We start from the raw sequence: 20643 nt of genomic DNA on the forward strand, positions 1-20643 counted from the left end.
ACTTTCAAAGCCTTTGATGAATAAAACAGAGATCCCACTCCATGGCATTCTGTGGACTAGGACAACTGCTACAAAGATATACAAGTAAAACATGTTATAGATGAACGACACCCCACCCTTTTTTCTCACCATACACCAAATGACTTCAAAACCAAAATTAGCGTGATCAAGGAACAGGAAACCTTTTAAGAGAAAAGAAATTTAGGAAAAAAAACAAAATAAATAGAAGGAACTTTAAGAGGGAGAGAGAGAGACAACTGAAAAATAATTTTCTCTGACGAAGAAAAGCTTAGATAAGGATGAAAATGGATTTTAATAGGAAAGCATAGAGAAAATTTTCTTTAAAAAAGAAAAACTCCAGAAAAAGAAAGAGGAGTAGGAGCAGATGATTTCGACTATCAAATAGTGTTCTTTATTTGGATTAAGGTTTATTGAATTTTGATTGGCTGGCCAATTCACTTAAGATTTTTCTCATTCTTGGAATGAAAAGAAGATTCCTGAATCCTATAACAAGATTACAAATGTGTGGCGTTCATTTATTCCACATTGGTTTGTTTACCACTTTCATTATTTGATGTATTATAAGAAAAACATGGTGTGGCAATATTATTTCTTTTTAAAATCTCATGTTTTATGAACATTCCTCCGCTATTGTCCCCACACAAAAATTCCACTCCTATTTGCACCCACAAATTTTTGTTCCTCTTAGTTACTCCCATGTGGGCAAAATCCTAAATCCACCCCAGGGACCTCGTTCACCCATGCTCCATAACTATTTAATTAAAATAGGGTCCCAGACGATGTGGAATAATATCGAAAAACCACGAATAATAATAATAATAATAACAATAATGGAAGACAATAGGACTAGTCCACAGGCACCAGCAAGAATATCATTATGTGATTTGAGATAATATAAGGGATGTTGAATTTTCCAGTTCTTAAACTATATCAAATTTCTCAAGAATAATGCTGAAGTGACCTCAAGATTGAACCTCACATCGCACATCCTAACTTGAAAGTGTATGGGAACCATGGATGCTTTCCTCGAGATACGAGTGAAAAAGTATCTATTGGTCCTATGCACTTTTATATCAAGATGTGCTGTATGAGTTCCAATCTTGAGGTCACTCCAGCACGACTCATTTCTCAAGTCTCAAACCTAAGACTCAACTCGCAGCTTTGTATTGATCTTCACTAGAATCAACCTTCGACGATTATCAACTCTCTATTCATGACACTGGATCTGAGAGGCTATCTGGTGTGGGAGTTTCCAATTTTTCACTTCAATGGAGATGCTTGAACTGAATTTCTTTGTTACAAATGAACAAAGAAAGCTGTAAACCCACAAGGCTTATTTCTCATTGCTTCATTCCATTGGTACATTTATGATAATCAAATAAAGGCCTTTTTGGTTCAAAAGCTTAAATGGGTTCTTTTAGGTTGAACTGAAAGTGTAAGTTGTTCACCTAATGAATGGACTTGATATAAATTATTAGTTTTCATCCAAAGCGACTATAAAAAAACATTGATTTTTCTGACTAATCAATTAGAAATCACTTCTAAGAATCCCTAACGTATGAAATATTTCTACAAACAAAGGTTTTCAATAAAGACTGTAAATATTACGGGGTGAAGACCTATGCTAGAAGATCAAATTGTAAGTTCAACTTGGGTAATTGTTACAACAAATAAGCTTGATTTTACAAAAGTTGCAGTTTAATACAAACATATCTTGAACAAATTGGTGCACAAGGCTTTTGAGTAGCTGTTCAAGCCCACCATGGGTTCTCTCCTGTTCTGAAATCTTCTTCAACCCATGGTACAAACACTACCTTCCCGTCATCAATGTCTGCATGTGCCAATGCTAAGGACTGCCACAAAGCAAAATCAAGACGCAGTGATTACAATGAAACTTGTCAACAAATTAAAACAATATTAGTTCGATATGTTTCAGAGACAAAACTGAAAAGATTGTAAATATTAAGTTCCTTACCAGAGGTGCAGGTCCTCTAACAACCTTGCCTTGGTTATTGTATTGGGAGCCATGGCAGGGGCAGATGAACTTGTTTTCTGCGGTGTTCCATGGCACAACACACCCCAGATGGGTGCAGACTGCATTGATACCAAAGGTTGCAAGAGTTCGGTCGCTCTCCACAACAAGGTATGTGGGATCTCCCTGGAAGACCATAACATATTAAAATCGATTTCTATCTTACATGTTGCATCAGATACTAATACCAGGGAATAAATGGTTTTTGGAATGTTCAATCTATGTTAAAAATGGGGTGAAGTTCGAAATTCAGAGATTTAGAACCATATCTTTTACCAAGTGTACAAGTTTTCTAGAGGATGGCTATTAGTACCTTTAACCCTTGTGTGAGGGTTCTGTCCCCAGGGCCATGGACCTTGAGCCATTCAGCTGCAATGACATCATTGCCTAGGGCATCCTTAGCTACGGTTCCACCATCACCCCCACCTGATCTGCTCTTATTTTTCCATATAAGAAAAAGAAATTAAAATTATAGAGTGAAGTAAATGGAATTTTGTAAATTTCTGAGGAAAATTAGACAACATTTACTAATCATTTCATGATTAAGGACATTAAAATGAAAATTCGAACAAAAATGAGACCTGTTTCGTATACAGAAATTTTCAAGTAAATTTATGAGAATCTTTTCAATCTTGGAATGGTTCCAAAAATGGTTTTATGTGGCTTGCAATTCAGTTTGATCTAAGAAGTTCTATTAAAGAAAATCCGCTTATTTCTTGGACAAGTTGCTTTTGTTGTCATTTTTAAGGCTTGGTATGAAATTAACTATGTTCAGTTGTGATCTTAGTCTGCTAGGTGAAAAATCAAACTGAAATCTAAGGAAGAAACCATTATCAGCCAAACTCATAGCTTCAAATAAATAATCCTGCAATATGGGTTTATTAAGTCGAATACTAGCAAACAAACACCACCCATTTCCCATACGTACATTTTCAAGAAAATTTAGAAGAATCACTAATCTTGGGATGTTTTCTCCCGTAGTTCTACCTCGTTTGCAATTTCGATTCAATTCATAACTCATCATAATCATTAAAGCTTTATCCCAAAATCTGAGGTTGGAAGAGCAAATCTCTGGTACTTCTATTGTGTTCTTATCTGCTCTTGCTACCTTATTGTTTTTCACAATTCGCAAACTCCAATTTTGTGGTTAAGTAAAATCAACATTATTTGGATACCTAAATTAACAAACTAGTTTCCAATTTTCTGTCGTTTTACAGAAACAGAGGGAAACTCTAAGCCTATACATTACGTTTCAAAACAACATAGCTCTTTTGATTGAAATAACCACGAAATAATCAAATCCATTAAAAAAGGGAACATTTGTTGAATTAAATATATCCAGTTCACTGATGAAACAAAAAAATGGGGATAATTCACTTATTTTTTTTAACTAATAAATGCTTGAAACCTCACTGAATTATACGTCACTAGATGATATTTAAAAAGACCACAAACTTATTCAATTCCAAACAATCCTTTTTATGGAGAATTTCACTTAAAAATAGAACTAAAGTTTTCAGGGTAATTTTATATTTTTGTATACTTGAATAATACTTTTAAATAAAAAAAAACAAATCAATAATCTGAGAACTATCTAAAAAAGTTGTTTTTTTTTTTTTTTGGGTGAAAAACCCAATTAAATTTATCCAAATTCTTTGATACCTAATCAAAATATTAGCTTTTTCTAACAACAAATAGAATGTCAAAAAAAAAAAAAAAAAACTAATAAACATGAAATTAAAACACCAATCCATCGATTAATTAAAAATAATAAGAGAAAAATATAAAAGATTAAGAAGAACACTCACCCAGGTGGGGCAAAGAATGTGGCATAAGGAACCAACATGCCTGCAGTGGGGAGCGAAAGAGCACCCAACAGAAGCAAATTCATTAGCTCTCTCTTTCCCATGTCAGGCACACGATCTGCTGGGATGCTCGTCGCCTGGCACGTAATTCTCATGCCTTTCCCCTTCCCCACAGATTGGGTCTTTATGGGTTTCACCATTAGAGCTTGTGAAGGAGAGAAAAACCCATTCTTGCTAGAACAGAGCTGAAAATAAACCCAAATTTTATTTAAACAAAATAATTGTAGTAGAAAAAAAAGGGTAAATTTCAGAGAAGAGATACAAAACTAGAAGAAAGAATTGAGAAGAAAAACAATATACCTGAGAAGGGGTAGCAGGTGATAGAGTGGAGGTAGCCATGGCGGAGAGTTATCGAAAAGATTTGAGATGGATTTAGGGATATATGAAGGATGGACTGAAGAAGAGAAAAATATGGTAAAAGATAGTGTTTTTGTTGGAAGAGAGATAAGCAACGAAAGCCACACCACACGTCTGGGATAATATATGAATGAACCTTATTTTCATATTTTCTTTCTTTCAACTTTCATAAAGAGTATTTTTTAGCTAACCCTGTCTTTGGAATTATTTAGTGATTCCCCCATCCCACTTTTATTTTCAAAGAGGTGTCAATGGCTACCTATTTTAATTATAATGGATAGGATAGTTCAGGATCCTTTTTATTGGAATCAATTAGAGTTGGATCTCTTGAAATCGAACCAATTGAGAATCAAAACCGATAAAAATCAGAAATTATTTAAAGAGAATTAATTAGTGATTCCAAATTTGGTTCTATTGATTTGAGAATCATAACCAAGAAAAATTTACGGTTCTAATTTTGGTCAACCCTAATTGGCATTCCCTTGAGTTGTTTTTAAACTTCTCTGAGTGTGTATCTAAGCTTGCACCCGTAAACTTGAAATTTCAATTTTTTAAGTTGCCAAGAGTAATTTCTCCAAGAGTGTGTATCTAAGCTTGCACCCGTAAACTTGAAATTTCAATTTTTTAAGTTGCCAAGAGTAATTTCTCCAAGAGTGTCTCAAATTTGGGTGACAATTCCAAACTTTGGCATGACCTCCTAGAAATGTTCTCCAACGCAATTGCTAAATGCTTTCTTAAATATTGAATATGATAAGATAGATATTATATTTAACATTGATTTTGGAATATCTCAAAATTTATAAAAAATGTCTTTAGAGGCAGAAGAAGTGTCTTTTAATTAATTAACTATTTTTTAAACGAAATTCTCATCTAAAATAAATAATAATAAAAATTTGGATTATCATTTTAATCAAATTGTCATCCTAAATATATTAATAACATTTTTTGGACATGAAGCATTGGAGAGACACGTGCTGAGTATAACATTTTTCAATTTTATTATTTCAAAACATGAAATTGAGATAAACAAATATAGCATTGCCATTTGAGTTGCTTCACATAAGAAAACATAAATTGAAAATAGGCGTTGCTTATTAATTTTAGGGTGATTTAGACTTTTACCCCCAATGCTTTTTGGTCAAAAATATAGAAAAACCTTTTATTTTATATTTTTTTATTGATGACATGCCTTGACCTAAGTTTTGCCTGAAAGACTAATAGAAAATGGCCTAAAGACCATTTTCTTCAATCTCTAGTCGAAATTGTTCGGTTTGTCTCCCAGAAAATCTGCCATCTTCAAAAAGCTAACCTTTCAGGTAATCCATTTTTAGCCCATTCAATTCAATCTATCATCTTCAATGTATTAGAGAAATTGAAAATCCTTGATTTCTCTAACAAAAAATCTATCCTTATTCTCCAAAAATCTACTTTGTTCTTAAGATTTGAAGGTCAAAGGAGATAGAATCTTAAGTTTGAAGACATTAACTTAAAAGTCTTTCATCTTAAGTTGTTATCTTCTACAATAATTATTTGTTTGGTCATGATCTTTGTTGTTGTTACTCGTATTTCATCGCATTCTACATTCCTTATTCATTAGTTTTTCCTCTTTTTTTTTAAATGAATAATCAAGTTGCACAATCCAATTAAATCACGACAGAACTAATTTGGTTGGTTATCTGCTTCGATAGACTTCAAGATAAGTAGGATATGGTCGAGATGTTGTAATTCAATATTTTGATCGATGAGATCAATAATTGATACATTAAACATGATCAATCTCAAGTTCATTTGAATAAGAAATATGTGATTGAAAAAAAATAATAGAGATTGATGTTATTTAGTTAATGATAATGGTAATACATCATATCCAAACTAGAGGTAAGGGACAGACAGTTTGTGGCGCTTTAAGAAAATCTGGGTCATCACTTGTCTCCCTCTGCCAACCCTCCACCACGGTAAGAAGCCCAGTTTTTCATATCAGCCTAGGCCTATTACTATAACCCACACTACAGTTCCGTTCAGTAAAATCCATTGTTATGGCCCAAATTAGTCCTAAGTTACTCATCTTAACAGTCAAGCCCATTATCAATAATAATAATAAAAAGAGAAGACTAGTGCAGCCCAGAATTCTTGAACCAGAGTACCAGACCAATACTTAAGCCCAGGGTAGAGTCTATATTTTATAAATCTTCATCCATGATCACGTTTTTAGACACGATCATGCTATTGTCACCATAATTTTGAGGGAGGGTATTAGAAAGTATTCATTGTAAGTAAATGTACAATGATACACCAAACATATATCAAGAAGCAATATGAGATTAGATTAGATTATCTTACATTTTATTAGCTAGTTTATATCTATTTAGGACTAGATTTCCATTTTTTTTTTTTTTTAATAAAAAGTATCTCGGTTTAACAAAAGAATTCTGCGCTGTAGTCCCCGCTCTGTAGGGCTGTCAATGGGTGGGATTGGGCCAACCCCTAGAGAGATGGGCCTCCCTTTAGGCTGGCCCTAAACTCCTATAGGGTGTGAATTAGCTGAATGCAGTCCAAACCCTAACGGGCCCGGGCTAGGCTCACGCCGAGTTTTTTTAGTTATAAAATTGTCTAATTTTTCTCACAAAAATTAAACATTTAAATTTTAAACATATTCGTCAACATTTTTTTTTTATTATTTTACGATCAACCTACAATTTTGTCCAAATGAATGCCATGATTAATGGTTAAAACAGAATATTTGTTTAAGCAACTAGCAAACTTATAAAATTCAAATAATCATTTTTATTTCCTAAAACTCCATAACCAGCATGGTTTTTAAACTCGGTATCACGTCTCGTCTCGTTCAGCTCAGATACCGAGTCATCTCGGATGAGTTTTCTGATACCTTTGAGACGTCTCGTGAGATAACTCAAAAAATTACACTGTGAGACGTAAAACTTGGTCAAAAAATGACTTTGTGAGTTGGTCTCGTTCAGCTCTGATACCGAGTTAACTCGGGCGATACGTCTCGGTCTCGGACGAGTTTAAAAACCAGATAACCAGACGAGGATAATTATCTTGAGAGAAGGGAACTTACTCAAATTGTATTTTATAAATGATTAAGGGTGTCACTTTAGCCCATTGGACCGTTAAATTTGCCCAATCGGTCCCAAATTTGGAGCCTGCAATGGCATGGCCAGAATAGGGCCTAACAAAGCCCAATGGATAAGCCCCCCAGTATAATTTAGTTACATAAATTTTGTAAGCTTTGGTATGGTTAGTGGATAATGTGGTATTGATCAGTACTGTTCATCATTCCACAATTTTTTCGCCAATTGAACTCGTGGCTAATCTCACTGCTAGGAAGATGGGGTTCAGGGACAGAGCCCCCGAACCAAATTTTTTTAAAGGTATTTTCATTATTTTACTACTATTATGTAAAACCCTAGTTATATTTCTTGGGGTATATATTTTTCTTTATTTAGTGAAAATGCATAATCTATAACGTATAGTTTTCTCCTCATAGTGGAATAAGTGTTGATCTGTGGTCATACTTCAATCTTGAGGGAATCATGTAAAATCTCAATGTTTTTTCTTTATTTATTTCCGTAATATTGTTCTTGAATAGAATTCTCTACAGGATTTTATAACAAGCGTCTATATTCTCTATCCATTGTTCAATTAGAATGGATATTGGACCCCTATTTTGACCAAAAAAAAACAATATCATACACTTGGAATTATATTAAAAATACGTAAATTTTATTTTCTATAGAGATCGAAAATCAATCAATCCCAAAACCGATTCATTGACATCCCTAGTATAAACGACCTTTTCATGAAATGGGCTATGTAGACTGCTTCTGTGGCATGCACACGTGTGTATAACTAAAGTGTTGACATAGGAGGAGGGAGGCCCTCTCGATTGTCTAACACACAAGAATGATAATGATATGATGGTGTCATCTGCGTGGGTGGGGAGTGAAGGCACTCATGTCATCTTCTCGCACTCCTACTACTACTACTCACACATTATAGTGACAACACATTAACCCACACATCTCTCTCTCATCATTCATTCCACCAAGCGTGCGAAATTTCCATGTGAAGGAGAGGCTAAAAGAGGGAACATACGACCTGCCATATTTATATAACTTTACAAAGACAAGAGGAAGGAAAAAAGCAAAGGCAAATTCGTCACCCAATAAATGGAATAATATTAGAATTGCTTTTTACCTTTTACCAATACCAATTACCAAACACCACACCATTCCCTAAAATTAGAGTAGATTTATTGAGAAGGAAATTTTAAACGGTAAACCCTAACTATTCATCCTTTTTTTTCAGTGTATATAGGATGCGATACCCAGCTTTGGCTAAGTTACATACTCCTTAATTTTCTTGTATTATCTTTCACCATTAATCCTTAATCCTGGTGTATGGCAAGTGAGTAGACCGTTGGATGTAAGGTGTGAATCATCAAGATATGACTCTATGTTCCAACTTCCAAGGTATGTGATGGATCTGGTGTGAAGGGCCGTCAATGGGCCGGGCAGGGTGAATCGGGCAAGATTATAAATAATATAGGGATGGGCCCAGGTCTACTCAGCATGTATATGGACTTTCTGGCATCAATAAGGTTTTTTTTTTTTTTTTCTTCTTTTTAATAGAAAAAATCACTATCAACACTTGCAAACTATCTTTTTAGAAGTAATTACTACAAATAAAACTATATTATATATATATAATCAAATGTGCCAGACCACCCAATGGCATAGATCCCAAATTCAAACCAATTCCATGAAGGATAGGACATGTCGGAACGGGCCAAATCCAGGCCCATTGAGACTCCTACTGGAATGTGAGCCCAAATTCCCAGTGCAATTGTTAAAAAAAAAAAAATTCAAGATTGTTATGTTTCTGCCTTGTAGCCCAAGTTCCAGCTACTCGAAGAATTTTAGAATATAAATTTATAATTTCGTAATTTTTGTCTTTGGTTTAATTTCAACTCATTTGGGGATTTTTATAATGGAGAATTTCAGTTTTACGGTGGTGGTGGACCGATGGTTGAGAAGCTTTTCGCCAAAATTGTAGACTTTCAACACTCCTAACCAAACAAAAAGAAGAAACCAACATTGATACTTTAATATGGTTTGACTTGAATTTGATAATTTGATGAAATAATTTGCATCTTCTCCGTGTTAGGGAGCTATTTACTTATTATATCCCGATTTCTTAAATTATTTACGACACCCCAATTAAAGATTAAAGCACACAATTAGAACATTACAAAGGTTTGGCTCAAATTATTATCTCAACATTACAAAACATTATAACACCCATTCAAACAATTTCAGCCGTTGTCCACAATTAAGATTAGCCTCATAATATCCTAAAACTAAAAGATTGAAATCTAGTAAAAACTAAAGAAGAAGCAAATAAAATGATTCATTTTATAGGAGTGAAATGGGTGATCAACCACCTAAGTCAAAGTCAAAATTTCATTCTTTATAAAATTTTAAAGTCATATTTATAGATTAAAATAAATCGTAAACCACCTAACCCCAATTAATAATAAAAACCTAACTCAAACCAGAAATTAAAATTTTGAAGCAACCAAATAATTAGGGCTGCAACCTGGGTGGGTTGGAGGGTAAATCCAAACTCAACCCAAATAGTAGAACTCTCCAACCGAGCTAAACCTGACCATTGGGCCTAAGCTCACTAATCCAAATCCAACCCGAACTTGATCTTCTAAGTCGGGTTGAGCCCAAGTTAGCCCGATTTAGGTAATTTTGGGTTTAGTATATATATGGGAACGGATCAAGGGACATATGAAAAAACATATGTAAAAACAATGTAACATTAATAAATTTTCAAAATATGGGTTAGAAGTTTCGGATTGAGTTGATTTTTTGTGAGAAGGATCTCTATGATGGGAAGATCTTCCGAAAAAAAAAAAAATCAATCCAATCTGAAACTTCTTACCCCATTAAAAGTGATTTAGAATGTGGACCGTCGATTTTTTTGCCAATAATTTGTAAATCACTTTTGATGGATTTATAAGTTTCAGATTGAGCTGATTTTTTGTGAGGATGATCTTCTCGTCATAGTGACCATCTTCACAAAAAATCAGCTCAATCCAAAACCTCTAACCCATTTTTTTTTTTTTTGATAACGAAGGGTATCCGGGCCAGCTTACACGCACCAGACTAGTCCCTACGCCCCGCACTCAGGCTTTGCCCATCACGTGTTAATCTAACCCACATTTTGAAAAATCATTGTTTTTACATATGTCCCATGAACCGACCTATATATATATATTAAAAATACAATAAAAAGGTAAAACACTAGTAAATAAAATCACATACAACCTTCAAATCCATCATTGAGAGAATGTTTAGATATACCATACTAAAACAAAACCTATATTAATAATATTCAATTGTCCACAAGCCATAATAATAAGTTGCAATAAAAAAAATCTCTACTAGATTTTAATATTAGTACTAATATTAAAATATTTATTTATTAATATATATTATTGGGTTGTGTTGGGTTTCCCAAACTCTCAACCTGAATTGAGGTTGTATTGAGATATTCTAATCCAAGCTCAACTCATCTTCTACATAACTCAAACCAGTCATGCCCATTAATCAGGTTGAGCCCGGGTTGAGTTCAAGCCAACCAACCCAAGTTGCATCCTTACGAATAATTAATAATAAGACCACCTTGAGATCCTGCGTTATTTTTTGAGTTATATTTCTTGAGTCAACGGAACTCAACCCATGTATATACCAAGTCATATTAATTCAAAAACTACTAAAATAATTGGAAAGTATGAACTTAGGTTTTAAGTCATTTGTTGTAAAAATAAAAATAAATAAATGTTGAGACTATCGTGAAATATTCCCATTGCTTCTTAAAGACTAAAAAAATTAAGTTTGATCTTGTGTGTGTTTAATAATCACAACTGGTGGGATTAGTTATTATTTCCCTTTCAACTAAGGATCAAACCCCAATGAACTTTTTGTGACTTCAAAAGGCAATTGTCCTTGACGTTGGATCGCTTTAGTTTTACAAGGATTCAAATGGAACATCCATGGATTGAATCACTCTATTCGAGTCGACTAGGCCCAACTCATACCTACTATTTTGTAAAAGCAACGAGGGAAGACTTGACTGTTTGGCCGAAGTTGACCATAAGTCAGCAATGAAACGAGGCAAACTCTTCCAGTTAACCATCGGTCACAGGGACTGTTAACCATTGATCTTCACATTCAAAGGGTGCGACCTTCCACCACAACCAATCTTTTTTTCTCGATAAAGTGGTATTCCCGTGGACAGTGGGCCCTGGAACCATATCTAGGTTTGAGTCCAGTCCATAGACCATTGGGTCCCATTCGACAGACTAATCCACTGGGCTTTGGATCTAAATAACAATCGATTGGGTTAACCAAGGTTCTCGATTACAAAATTCAAAGGTTGCCTGAACTATAAAGTGGCTGGGATAGGTCAAAGACACATTGAAAGATTGAAAAAATCCAAATTCCTAAATATTGGAAGTGTACACTACTATCTTAGGATCCAATTTTAATGTGTGTCCAATAAACCTACTCGATCTTCTAAAAGCATGCAAATCCAATAAATTGTTTGATTTACGATATAGTTTTATTTTATCATATAGTCTGGATTTGCTAGTTACCAGTCGCATGACTGGTAACTAGCAAATCCAGACTATATGATAAAATAAAAACTATATCGTAAATCAAACAATTAATTGAATGTGAAAGAACAAAGTGATTACTAGATTATCATTAATGTCTTGGTACTTTTAACATGTTTTGGTTTGAGAAACATACCAATTCCAATATGTGAAAAAAAAATGCCGAATTAATTTTAACAATGGATCTCCACATTATCTATCTATGATCGACCATACATTAACTTGGATTCATCAAATTGGCCCACTTGATCGAGACAAATGATGATGATGTTGAAAGAAGAAAGTGATGAGGGTAGAGAAGAGATGGAATTAGGAATTACTCGATAAAAAAACTTGAGTATTAGAAGCCGCCTTCATTACTTTTTGAGGTTTCGTATTTTATCTCTAAAAGATAAAATAAGATTACTTTAAAAAAAATTGGTTTTGGAGATTACTAATTGACATTGAAGATTTCAATGGGATGTTAGAAGCCTGCAAAACAATTTATTTGCCTCTAAAACTAAATGTAAAACAAAAGGATTTATTGTAATTATGCAATGACTTTTTTTTTTTTTTTTTTTCATTAACAGATACAATAAAAATTATTTTTAAGAAGTAAATTTGAAAAATACACAAGATTTTGGACGTGGGTGCAATTGAAGTCTTGAAAATGCACCTTCACACTCCCATAAATACATACGTAACAAATTAAATGTTTGAGGGGTTGCAATGATTTTCTTGCTAATGGGACTGAATTATGAGAAGGGCCTCTCATTTAATTAACACAAGGACACTTGTCTAGCTGTCACCCCTGCAATGACAAAGAAAGACTATTGTTTGGAAGTTTTTGTTTGTTTTATTTTAGTTCTTTTGTTTATATGGAAGATTTTCTTTGCTTTTGGGAATTTTCTAAGCAGTGGTGGTGGTGGTTTTGTTTTGTGGGAAGCGGCAAGATATTGAACTTATTTGTTGTCTGGATTGAAATTTATGGATGGAGTAGAGTTGTCTATTTCTCTGGGATTGTGGTTGTACCCACATGAAAAGAGTGAGTGCAGAGGGTGACATTCAATGAGAGTATTATTGTACGTGTGGATTATGTCTTCCGACATTCAGGTCATGGTCACCTCATTAAAAATAAAACAGAATTTTTCTTGGCAACTCGAATTCTCTTTTTTCTTTTTTTCACATTTTTAGTGACACATATTTATATAACCTAAAAAAAATAAAGCACTATGGGGAAAAAAAAATCAATATCAACCTATTATATGTTATATGGTAGAACCCAATTAACGTGTGTCCCATTGACCTACACGTTTTTGAGTTTTTGACTTACACAAAAATTTTGTATTGTAGAGATGTCAATAATTAAGGATAAAATTTAATTAAATTAAAAATAAAAATAATTCTTTAGATTTTAGAAGAAAAGCTTAATGGATAAGAATCCTGTCAAAATTAGATATCTAGGTCTTTTATTTTCATCTATTTAAGTGGATCGACACCTCATAATAGACATACACTAAACGTGAGAAGCAAATAAGAGAAATAGGATCTTAAATCATGGTGATCTCCATCAATCACTAAAGCTTTAAGTCGAACCAATATAAAAAAGAAAGAGACTGTGAGTCTGGAAATTAGAGAATGTTGAACAAAGTTCTCACGATTTGAGGATTTACGTACATCGGAAAATAAGCACGTGGATTTGGGAAGGGCACACCTCTAACATTATTTTGAATCATTAATTTAACTTATGACACAAGGTAAGTACTATGATATTTAATCTTTAGGAGTATGAATAGATTTCTTGAGATATATACATGATTCTTAATCTTGAATATTTATAATGATTTAAATCCACATTATAAACATAAATAAATGTTATTTTTGGGGTCTCAAACAAGAAGGCTTGATTCAAGGTTTTGAAAATGGACAATCACAACTCTCAAATTGAAAAAGAAAAAAATATATATAATTCCTAAAATTTTGTTAATTGCATCTTTGTGGAATAGTATTATCAACCAAAGATTTTACCAATTAAGCTAGTTGATACTTGCCATCGAAGATAATTATATAGTTTATAACAATTGGATTTTACAATTATCTTTGGAGTTGACTAAATTTATAATACCATCAAACTACTTTATTGCCTCTAACCATATTTTCCATAAAAAAACTCTTTCATTCATATTTAAAAAATAGTTTCTTTTTTCTAATTTGTCAACATAATGCTAATTTCAATCAATAAGTTCACGATACAATATATTGATGTCCAATTGTGGGGGTGATTTTCTCGAGATCCTTCAAACTTTTCTATCTATAACCTATTGATGCTCTCACCAAGGAATCCCTGGAAAACACTTTGACACTCAAGTCAGATGATAATTTGTTGACGAGATAAGTTAGAGAAATTACATACCTTTACCTTGATTGAACGCTTATTTATAAGTTCTTTTAAGAATTCCTACTAAATCCAGACTTATCCTCCACTCAAAGTTTCCTTCCAAGAATCAATTGCATGATATTGGGAGTTAACATCATGCCACGTGGATAACAACCAATTAAAAGTGTTTATGAACTGTTAGATGATCTCTCTCTTGATTATTAGTGGCACTTACATGTTTGCCTGAATAAGCGATTGCTCTCGGGATGTTATATTTGGGCTCGAGACAATATTGCCATAAAAAAGACTTCACATTCGATTCATTCGAGATTTAAGATGACCCCTCTTTCAGGATTATTTGATGACGAGACCTTTCCACATGGTTAAATCATAATTTGACTCAAAGTTTTACACACTGCTCTTACATCAATTATTTACGAAAATGCTATATTGAATATTTTTATTTAAATGTAAAATTATTACAATATTATCATATAAAAATGTAATCCAATTTATATCTTAACTTATAGAAGAAGAAAAAAATTGAATATAAAATTCCCTGCATCATATGCATCTGACCCACCATTCCCCAAACCTTTTTTTAAAATCCCCAATTGACTAATGAAGATTGTAAACATTTGGGATCTTTGGCTTGTGCTCACGCATGCCATACAATACAGCAGAGTGTCACGTGTCACACGTAGACACTAACAATAAAATAGCTAGATGGAAATGTAACAAAAGACTTGGGGAAAATAAATATTCCAACTTATATTATAAAGTTAGTAACTTTTATTAATAAAAGTATAGTGGGAGCCCACACAAGCTTATTAAGCTTTGGGAGGGGTTGCTCTTCACCCATGTGATCTCTGGCTACCCGTGAAGGACCTCAAGTCCTTGAAGGGGAAGGGCTCATTGCATTCATATCTTCGCGGGCCAAAAAGGAAAAAGTAAAGAAGGCTTTGGGGGACAAAAAACAAGGAGCAGCACCTGCAGTTGTGTATTTTTAGTGATGGATGTAGCGACTTTTCCACTAAATTGGGTGGACTTGTGTGGCTCCTCTTGTGGGCCTAATAGAAATAAAGAAAATTGTAAGAGTCTCGAGTCTTTAAAATTTCACACCCATCTGTGTCGAGGGACCACAACTCTATTAGATATCTCTATATTAAAGTATTTTAAGATACATTATTAGTTTGATGGTGCATTTTCAAGTCTTGATTGTTAGTCCCGTTGATCAAGTAGGATGGTTTTTTTTTTTTTTAACTTATGTGCATGGATTATTTGATAAGCTAGGTAGTTAGATCAACTCAGGGTCACAAAATCTGATCTAAGGTGGGATTATTATAAACTGTGGATCCTAGATGGGGCCAAACAAAGATTACACATTCTACTCAATAAAGGCTATCTTGTACAGAAAAAATACCTTTACTCTGCGGATGCAATTGGATAACCAATTACATGTCTGTTTTCTTGGCCTATATAACTCCATATCAGACTTTGAATTAGTTGGAACTAAAACTTGTGCCATTCATATGTGATATATTAAATCCTTAACATCTATATAATAAAACACAATTATAGGACTCTTTTTACTACAATTTTGTGCACCCCCCCCCCCCCCCCCCCCTTCTCTCACAATTCTAGTAGGTGGGGTCCTAATTATTCAAAGAGGATGCCCGGTGAACACTAAATTTCTTATTAAATTTCAACTTTAAAAAGAAGGAGTCAGGATTGTACACTCTCAGGAGAAGTGGTAAAACCCATCCCACACTTTAGATCTTAGCACATATGTATCAAGAGTCCCTTTTTTTAATTACAATCCACAATGATGTCCCATTCCTATAGAAAATGAACGATGTTTATGTAAGAGTTTAAATTGCTCTGGGCTCCTAATCAACCCGTTTTCTACACAGCACGCAACTTAATTTCTTTAATCTCCAACAAAGAAGTGCCATCTGGACACTATATGTTGCTATAGTTATGGGAAGTCGTTTTATTCTGGATCGCAGTGTTTTTTTTCTTACCATGATGCATCTAATGAGACATTGATGAGGCAAGATCTGGTGGGTAGGAGGCAGGTTTTAACTCCCTCCAAACAATCAATTTTCCCTTTTTTTTATTATATAAAATAATAAAATTAATATTTAAAAAAAATTAATTAGAGAGATTCTATTAACACACCAACTTTTACTTACAACACACCAATCCTTTTGTAATTAAAGAAGGGGTGAATCTCTATTCCGTGGGTTGAATATGACGAAAATCTGAATTTGATACATTGTACAGTTTAATTCCGAAAACATATTTTTTCTAATAAATTCATCTTTTTTTTCGTTCTTTGTATCATCAACTAATTCATAGATAAAATACCAGTGATTTTGTTATATAAGTAATCTCATTGGTTGATTTTAAAAGTCACGAATTCATCAAGAAAACATGTTTTGGAAATTAAAATTCTGACTACGGAATTTTACATAGGTTGCGCACGTTTTGGGAAAAATCTCTATGAGTTAGTGTGTTACAAGTAAAGGCTGGTGGGTTAATAGAATCTCTATTTAATTTTTCGATTTTCCTTCCCAATTAAAGGCTAAAGGGTGAGGGAGAGAGGGTGGGTGATGTGGGGAGGCGAGAAACAACGCCTATCCCTATCGATAAGACTATAAGAGAGCTACAAGGAGTGAGGTTTAAGGCACTACTTTATTTTAAACAGACAAAGCGAAGCCTCTCTCTTGTTCTTTGTCCAATGGCTTTCACTTTAATTTCGCGTTAGGCTTCTGAAATCTTCGAGGCCGAAGCAAGAGAGAGAAGCGATGGAGTTCGATCTCGAGAATCCATTAACAGGCTTTCAAGAACACCAATCTGATACCATTTTAGCTCTTTTCGCTTCCGAATCAGATCACATGCCCAGTGATAACTTCAAAACCAGAGATTTCGATGTCTCCGCTCGTCAAGATGCAATCTCTTTAATTCTACAGGTAACAGAGCAAACCCGAGCCGAATTCTTGTAATTTTCTTTTAATCTCAAATCGGATATTTTCGTGTTCTGAAGTGTTTTTAGTTCGTCAGGCGCAATTCTCCTGCAACTTGGATCCGTTCATACCGTATCTCGCCGTTAATTACCTCGATCGGTTCACTTCGAGACAAGAAATTCCGGTAAAATGTGCTTAAATGATGAGTTTGTTTATATATTGACTTAAACTATTGTTAGATCTGTTGAAATCTAACTGATCTTTGATGTTGCAGCAAGGAAAGCCATGGATCTTGAAGCTTCTTGCCATATCTTGCCTTTCTCTTGCGGAGAAGATGAAGAAAACCGACTTCTCCCTCTCTTATTTTCTTCAAGTAAGATGAGACTATTTTCTTAAAATTTTCTCCAAACAAATTTGTCTCTTTGTCGAATTCACTGACGCTTATTTTCGATTCATCTGGAAAGGGAGAAGAAGGATTCATCTTCGACTCACAAACGATAAAGCGAATGGAGCTCCTGATACTAGGATCTCTGAAATGGCGAATGCGATCCATAACGCCTTTCTCCTTCTTTCATTTCTTCCTTTCTTTATTCAAACTCAAAGATCCGCCATTAATACAAGCTCTCAAAGATCGAGCTACAGAGATCCTCTTCAAATCTCAAAACGGTAAAAAATTAAAATCGATTTCTTTCATCCTTTCGCTGCTTAATAAACTCGAGAAACTGATCGTCGATCTCTTCTTTGCTTACAGAAATCAAACTTTTAGAGTTTAAACCATCGATTATCGCAGCATCTGCGCTCCTATCGGCTTCTCACGAGCTGTTCCCCTTGCAATTCCCTTGTTTCAGAAAAGCGATTTCGTCTTGTGTGCATGTAAATAAAGTAAGAATCAAAGGTTATCGAACACAAATGATTCAAATATTTTTCACATCTATTTATTTTAACATTTTTTCTGATTTTTTATTGTTGATTGTGAATGGAGCAGGAGAAGCTGTTAGATTGCTGCAATGTGATTCAAGAATTATTAATGGACAGTTATGAATCTCTATTTGATATCGGATCGAGTTCAGAAACGCCAGTTAATGTGCTTGACCTCCATTGCTTGAGCTCAGAAAGCGAGAAGACAATCATGTCCACGAACACTTTCGCTACTTCAATATCAGAGCGAGACGTCAAGCGGCGCAAGATCAGTGATTTCTGCAGCGAGAAGACGTTTCAGCTTTCCCAGATTCAACGGTGCTGATTCAATTCGACTTAAATCTCTAATTTCTCTTCAGTGGTCTATATAACACTACGAGATAACGACGTATGCAGCACTATCAATTAGAAAGCAAAGTTTGAAGAGACAGAGAGTAGAAATCACTTTTCTTTCGATATCGTACCGTGGCCTTTACCTACCGTTCCAACTCTCAACCTTCTACTCTTCTAAAGGAAAAATAATAATAAAAAAATGGAGAGAAGACAAAACAAAGCTTTGAAATTGAAGGGACTAGTAGAACTTAATTTTCAATGTTTTGGGTCGAGTTTTGTGGTCTCTTTATTGGTGACAGAGGAATAATTAAATTTATTTATTTAAGTACTGTTTTTTCTTTGAAAAAAAGGAAAAGAAAAGAAAAGCTTAATTTAACGTATTTTCTTTCTACTATTAGTCAATCATGAAAAAGAGAAAAATGGCGGGAAAGACACAAAAGAACCGGTAGGGCCGTTGACGAAGACAAGTCGAAACAAGGGAGAAATAGGCCTCCTGTTATCTATATTAATCCCCCGTACCAGTGTGGAAATGACTTTTTGGAGTTATTTCTACGATTTAGGCTTAAATTGGGATTTATCAGTTTTTTAGGTGGTTAATAAAGCGAATGGCCCATGAACCATCTCAATTGGGAGATGGCCAAAAGCCCAAGGCCACACTCGAGGAAGTGGAGGTCTTGAGTTCGAATCCCCCACAACGATTTATCACAGAAATTATCTGGTGGTTGGCAGGAGTGGTGGGATTGTATGCATGGTTTTGACTCTTGTCCAAGGTCAAGAGGACTTGTATTGATATCGACCACCAACTAGACAGATAGATAAGTCAAATCTATTGGACGAGATTTAAAAACATCGTTTATTTGTCTCATTGTTGAATGAGACATATCTTAACGTATTGAAAAATTTGTTTGAGGCAACTTGATTTCATTCATGGTTGAGACAAGACGTCAAAAAGGTTTTAAAACCGTGATTGTACGTGCCACAAGGATTTGTCGTGGCATAGAATATGTAGCATGCGGTTAATTATCCTTGGACCTATGGCTCCATTATTAAGCTGCACCAAGGTTTGATACCCAATTTCAACATGCGGATGTAAGGCTGAAAATTGAAATTGGAGTAGAAATGTAGGATTCCTAGGGATTAGTACAGATTCTAAGGATTCACTTGATGCAATCTCTAAGAATGTCTTTCAATCTGAATCTTAAGAAATGGCTCACCTTTGTCAGGGATGATATACACCTAGGATGGAGGATTGAAACTGTCGTATGAGTTTTCCACACCTCAAAACATGCCCCATAAACCACAATAAAAAGAATTATAAAGGGAAGATATTTTACATTATAAAAGGGATCACATTGTGATTTTTTTAGTGGTTCGTATTGAGGTGTGGGAGGAGGTTTTTAATTCTCCATCGTCGGTGTATTTTCCACACCTTCAACATGCCGCATGAACCACAATAAAAGGAATTATAATATAAAGGGAGATATTTGACATTATAAAGGGATCGTATTATGATTTCGTATTGAGGTGTGGGAGTAGGTTTTTAATTCTCCACCCTCGGTGTATACTGTACAGAGTGAATCTTTAACTCTTTTCACAATGTATCAACTTGAAGAGTCATTTTAATAGAGAATTTCGATTGGCACTCCAACTTTTACTTGTTACACCCCAATTAAAATATTAAAAAAAAATCAACAGTTGAGAATAAATAAAAGTTTGAGTGTCAATAGAAATTCTCTCTATCTATTTTAGATTTCTCTTTGCTAGATTTAGGATTTTAAATGAAATTAGAGCAACTCCAATGCTTCCATCCTTCTACCCATCAGCTCCCAACTATCGTTATAAGTAATGGAGTCCGAACAATTACCACTCCAACGTAGGACCCTTTTTAATATTTAAAAAAAATAAAAAAAATTTGGGTCTGGGTAGTTTCAATGCCAAAAATTGGTACTCCTATCAACTTACCCATTTTTTTAGGGAAAGAATTTCTTACCGTTGCCTATGTTAAATTGTTGAACATTGATTTAAGAAGAGTAGGCTTCCAACCATTGACGCCATTTGTCTTTAAATTAAAATCCTAAAAAATT

General features: G+C 34.2%; 2 protein-coding genes across 2 annotated transcripts; one reads left to right on the top strand and one right to left on the bottom strand.

Annotated features, from left to right (window-relative positions):
* Positions 1-1603: 1603 nt before the first annotated feature.
* PETC (photosynthetic electron transfer C) lies at positions 1604-4381 on the bottom strand. Its single transcript, XM_086448347.1, has 5 exons — positions 4219-4381; positions 3862-4103; positions 2367-2484; positions 1997-2179; positions 1604-1874 (listed from the first exon to the last, which is right to left on the bottom strand). Exons 1-5 carry the CDS (start codon positions 4255-4257, stop codon positions 1773-1775), a joined length of 684 nt encoding a protein of 227 aa, XP_086304473.1. The 5' UTR covers positions 4258-4381; the 3' UTR covers positions 1604-1772.
* Positions 4382-16984: 12603 nt separating this feature from the next.
* On the top strand, positions 16985-18875 carry LOC147411412 (putative cyclin-D6-1). The gene is made up of 6 exons (XM_086451855.1): positions 16985-17314; positions 17406-17492; positions 17583-17681; positions 17773-17974; positions 18060-18190; positions 18294-18875. Exons 1-6 carry the CDS (start codon positions 17150-17152, stop codon positions 18549-18551), a joined length of 942 nt encoding a protein of 313 aa, XP_086307981.1. The 5' UTR covers positions 16985-17149; the 3' UTR covers positions 18552-18875.
* Positions 18876-20643: the final 1768 nt, after the last annotated feature.

Source organism: Akebia trifoliata, chromosome 1 (assembly GCF_017979445.1).
Source record: "Akebia trifoliata isolate Shusen 1 chromosome 1, ASM1797944v1, whole genome shotgun sequence".
In the NCBI taxonomy this organism is placed as follows: domain Eukaryota; kingdom Viridiplantae; phylum Streptophyta; class Magnoliopsida; order Ranunculales; family Lardizabalaceae; genus Akebia; species Akebia trifoliata.

Bases quoted from the DNA above. Each gene is read 5' to 3' on its own strand.
- PETC (XM_086448347.1), bottom strand. From the start codon at position 4,257: ATGGCTACCTCCACTCTATCACCTGCTACCCCTTCTCAG. The intron at 2,180-2,366 runs GTACTAATAGCC...ATGGTCTTCCAG, and splicing joins CCCTCACACAAGGGTTAAAG to GGAGATCCCACATACCTTGT. The intron at 1,875-1,996 runs GTAAGGAACTTA...GCTTTGTGGCAG, and splicing joins TTAGAGGACCTGCACCTCTG to TCCTTAGCATTGGCACATGC.
- LOC147411412 (XM_086451855.1), top strand. From the start codon at position 17,150: ATGGAGTTCGATCTCGAGAATCCATTAACAGGCTTTCAAGAACACCAA. The intron at 17,315-17,405 runs GTAACAGAGCAA...TTAGTTCGTCAG, and splicing joins CAATCTCTTTAATTCTACAG to GCGCAATTCTCCTGCAACTT. The intron at 17,493-17,582 runs GTAAAATGTGCT...TTGATGTTGCAG, and splicing joins CTTCGAGACAAGAAATTCCG to CAAGGAAAGCCATGGATCTT.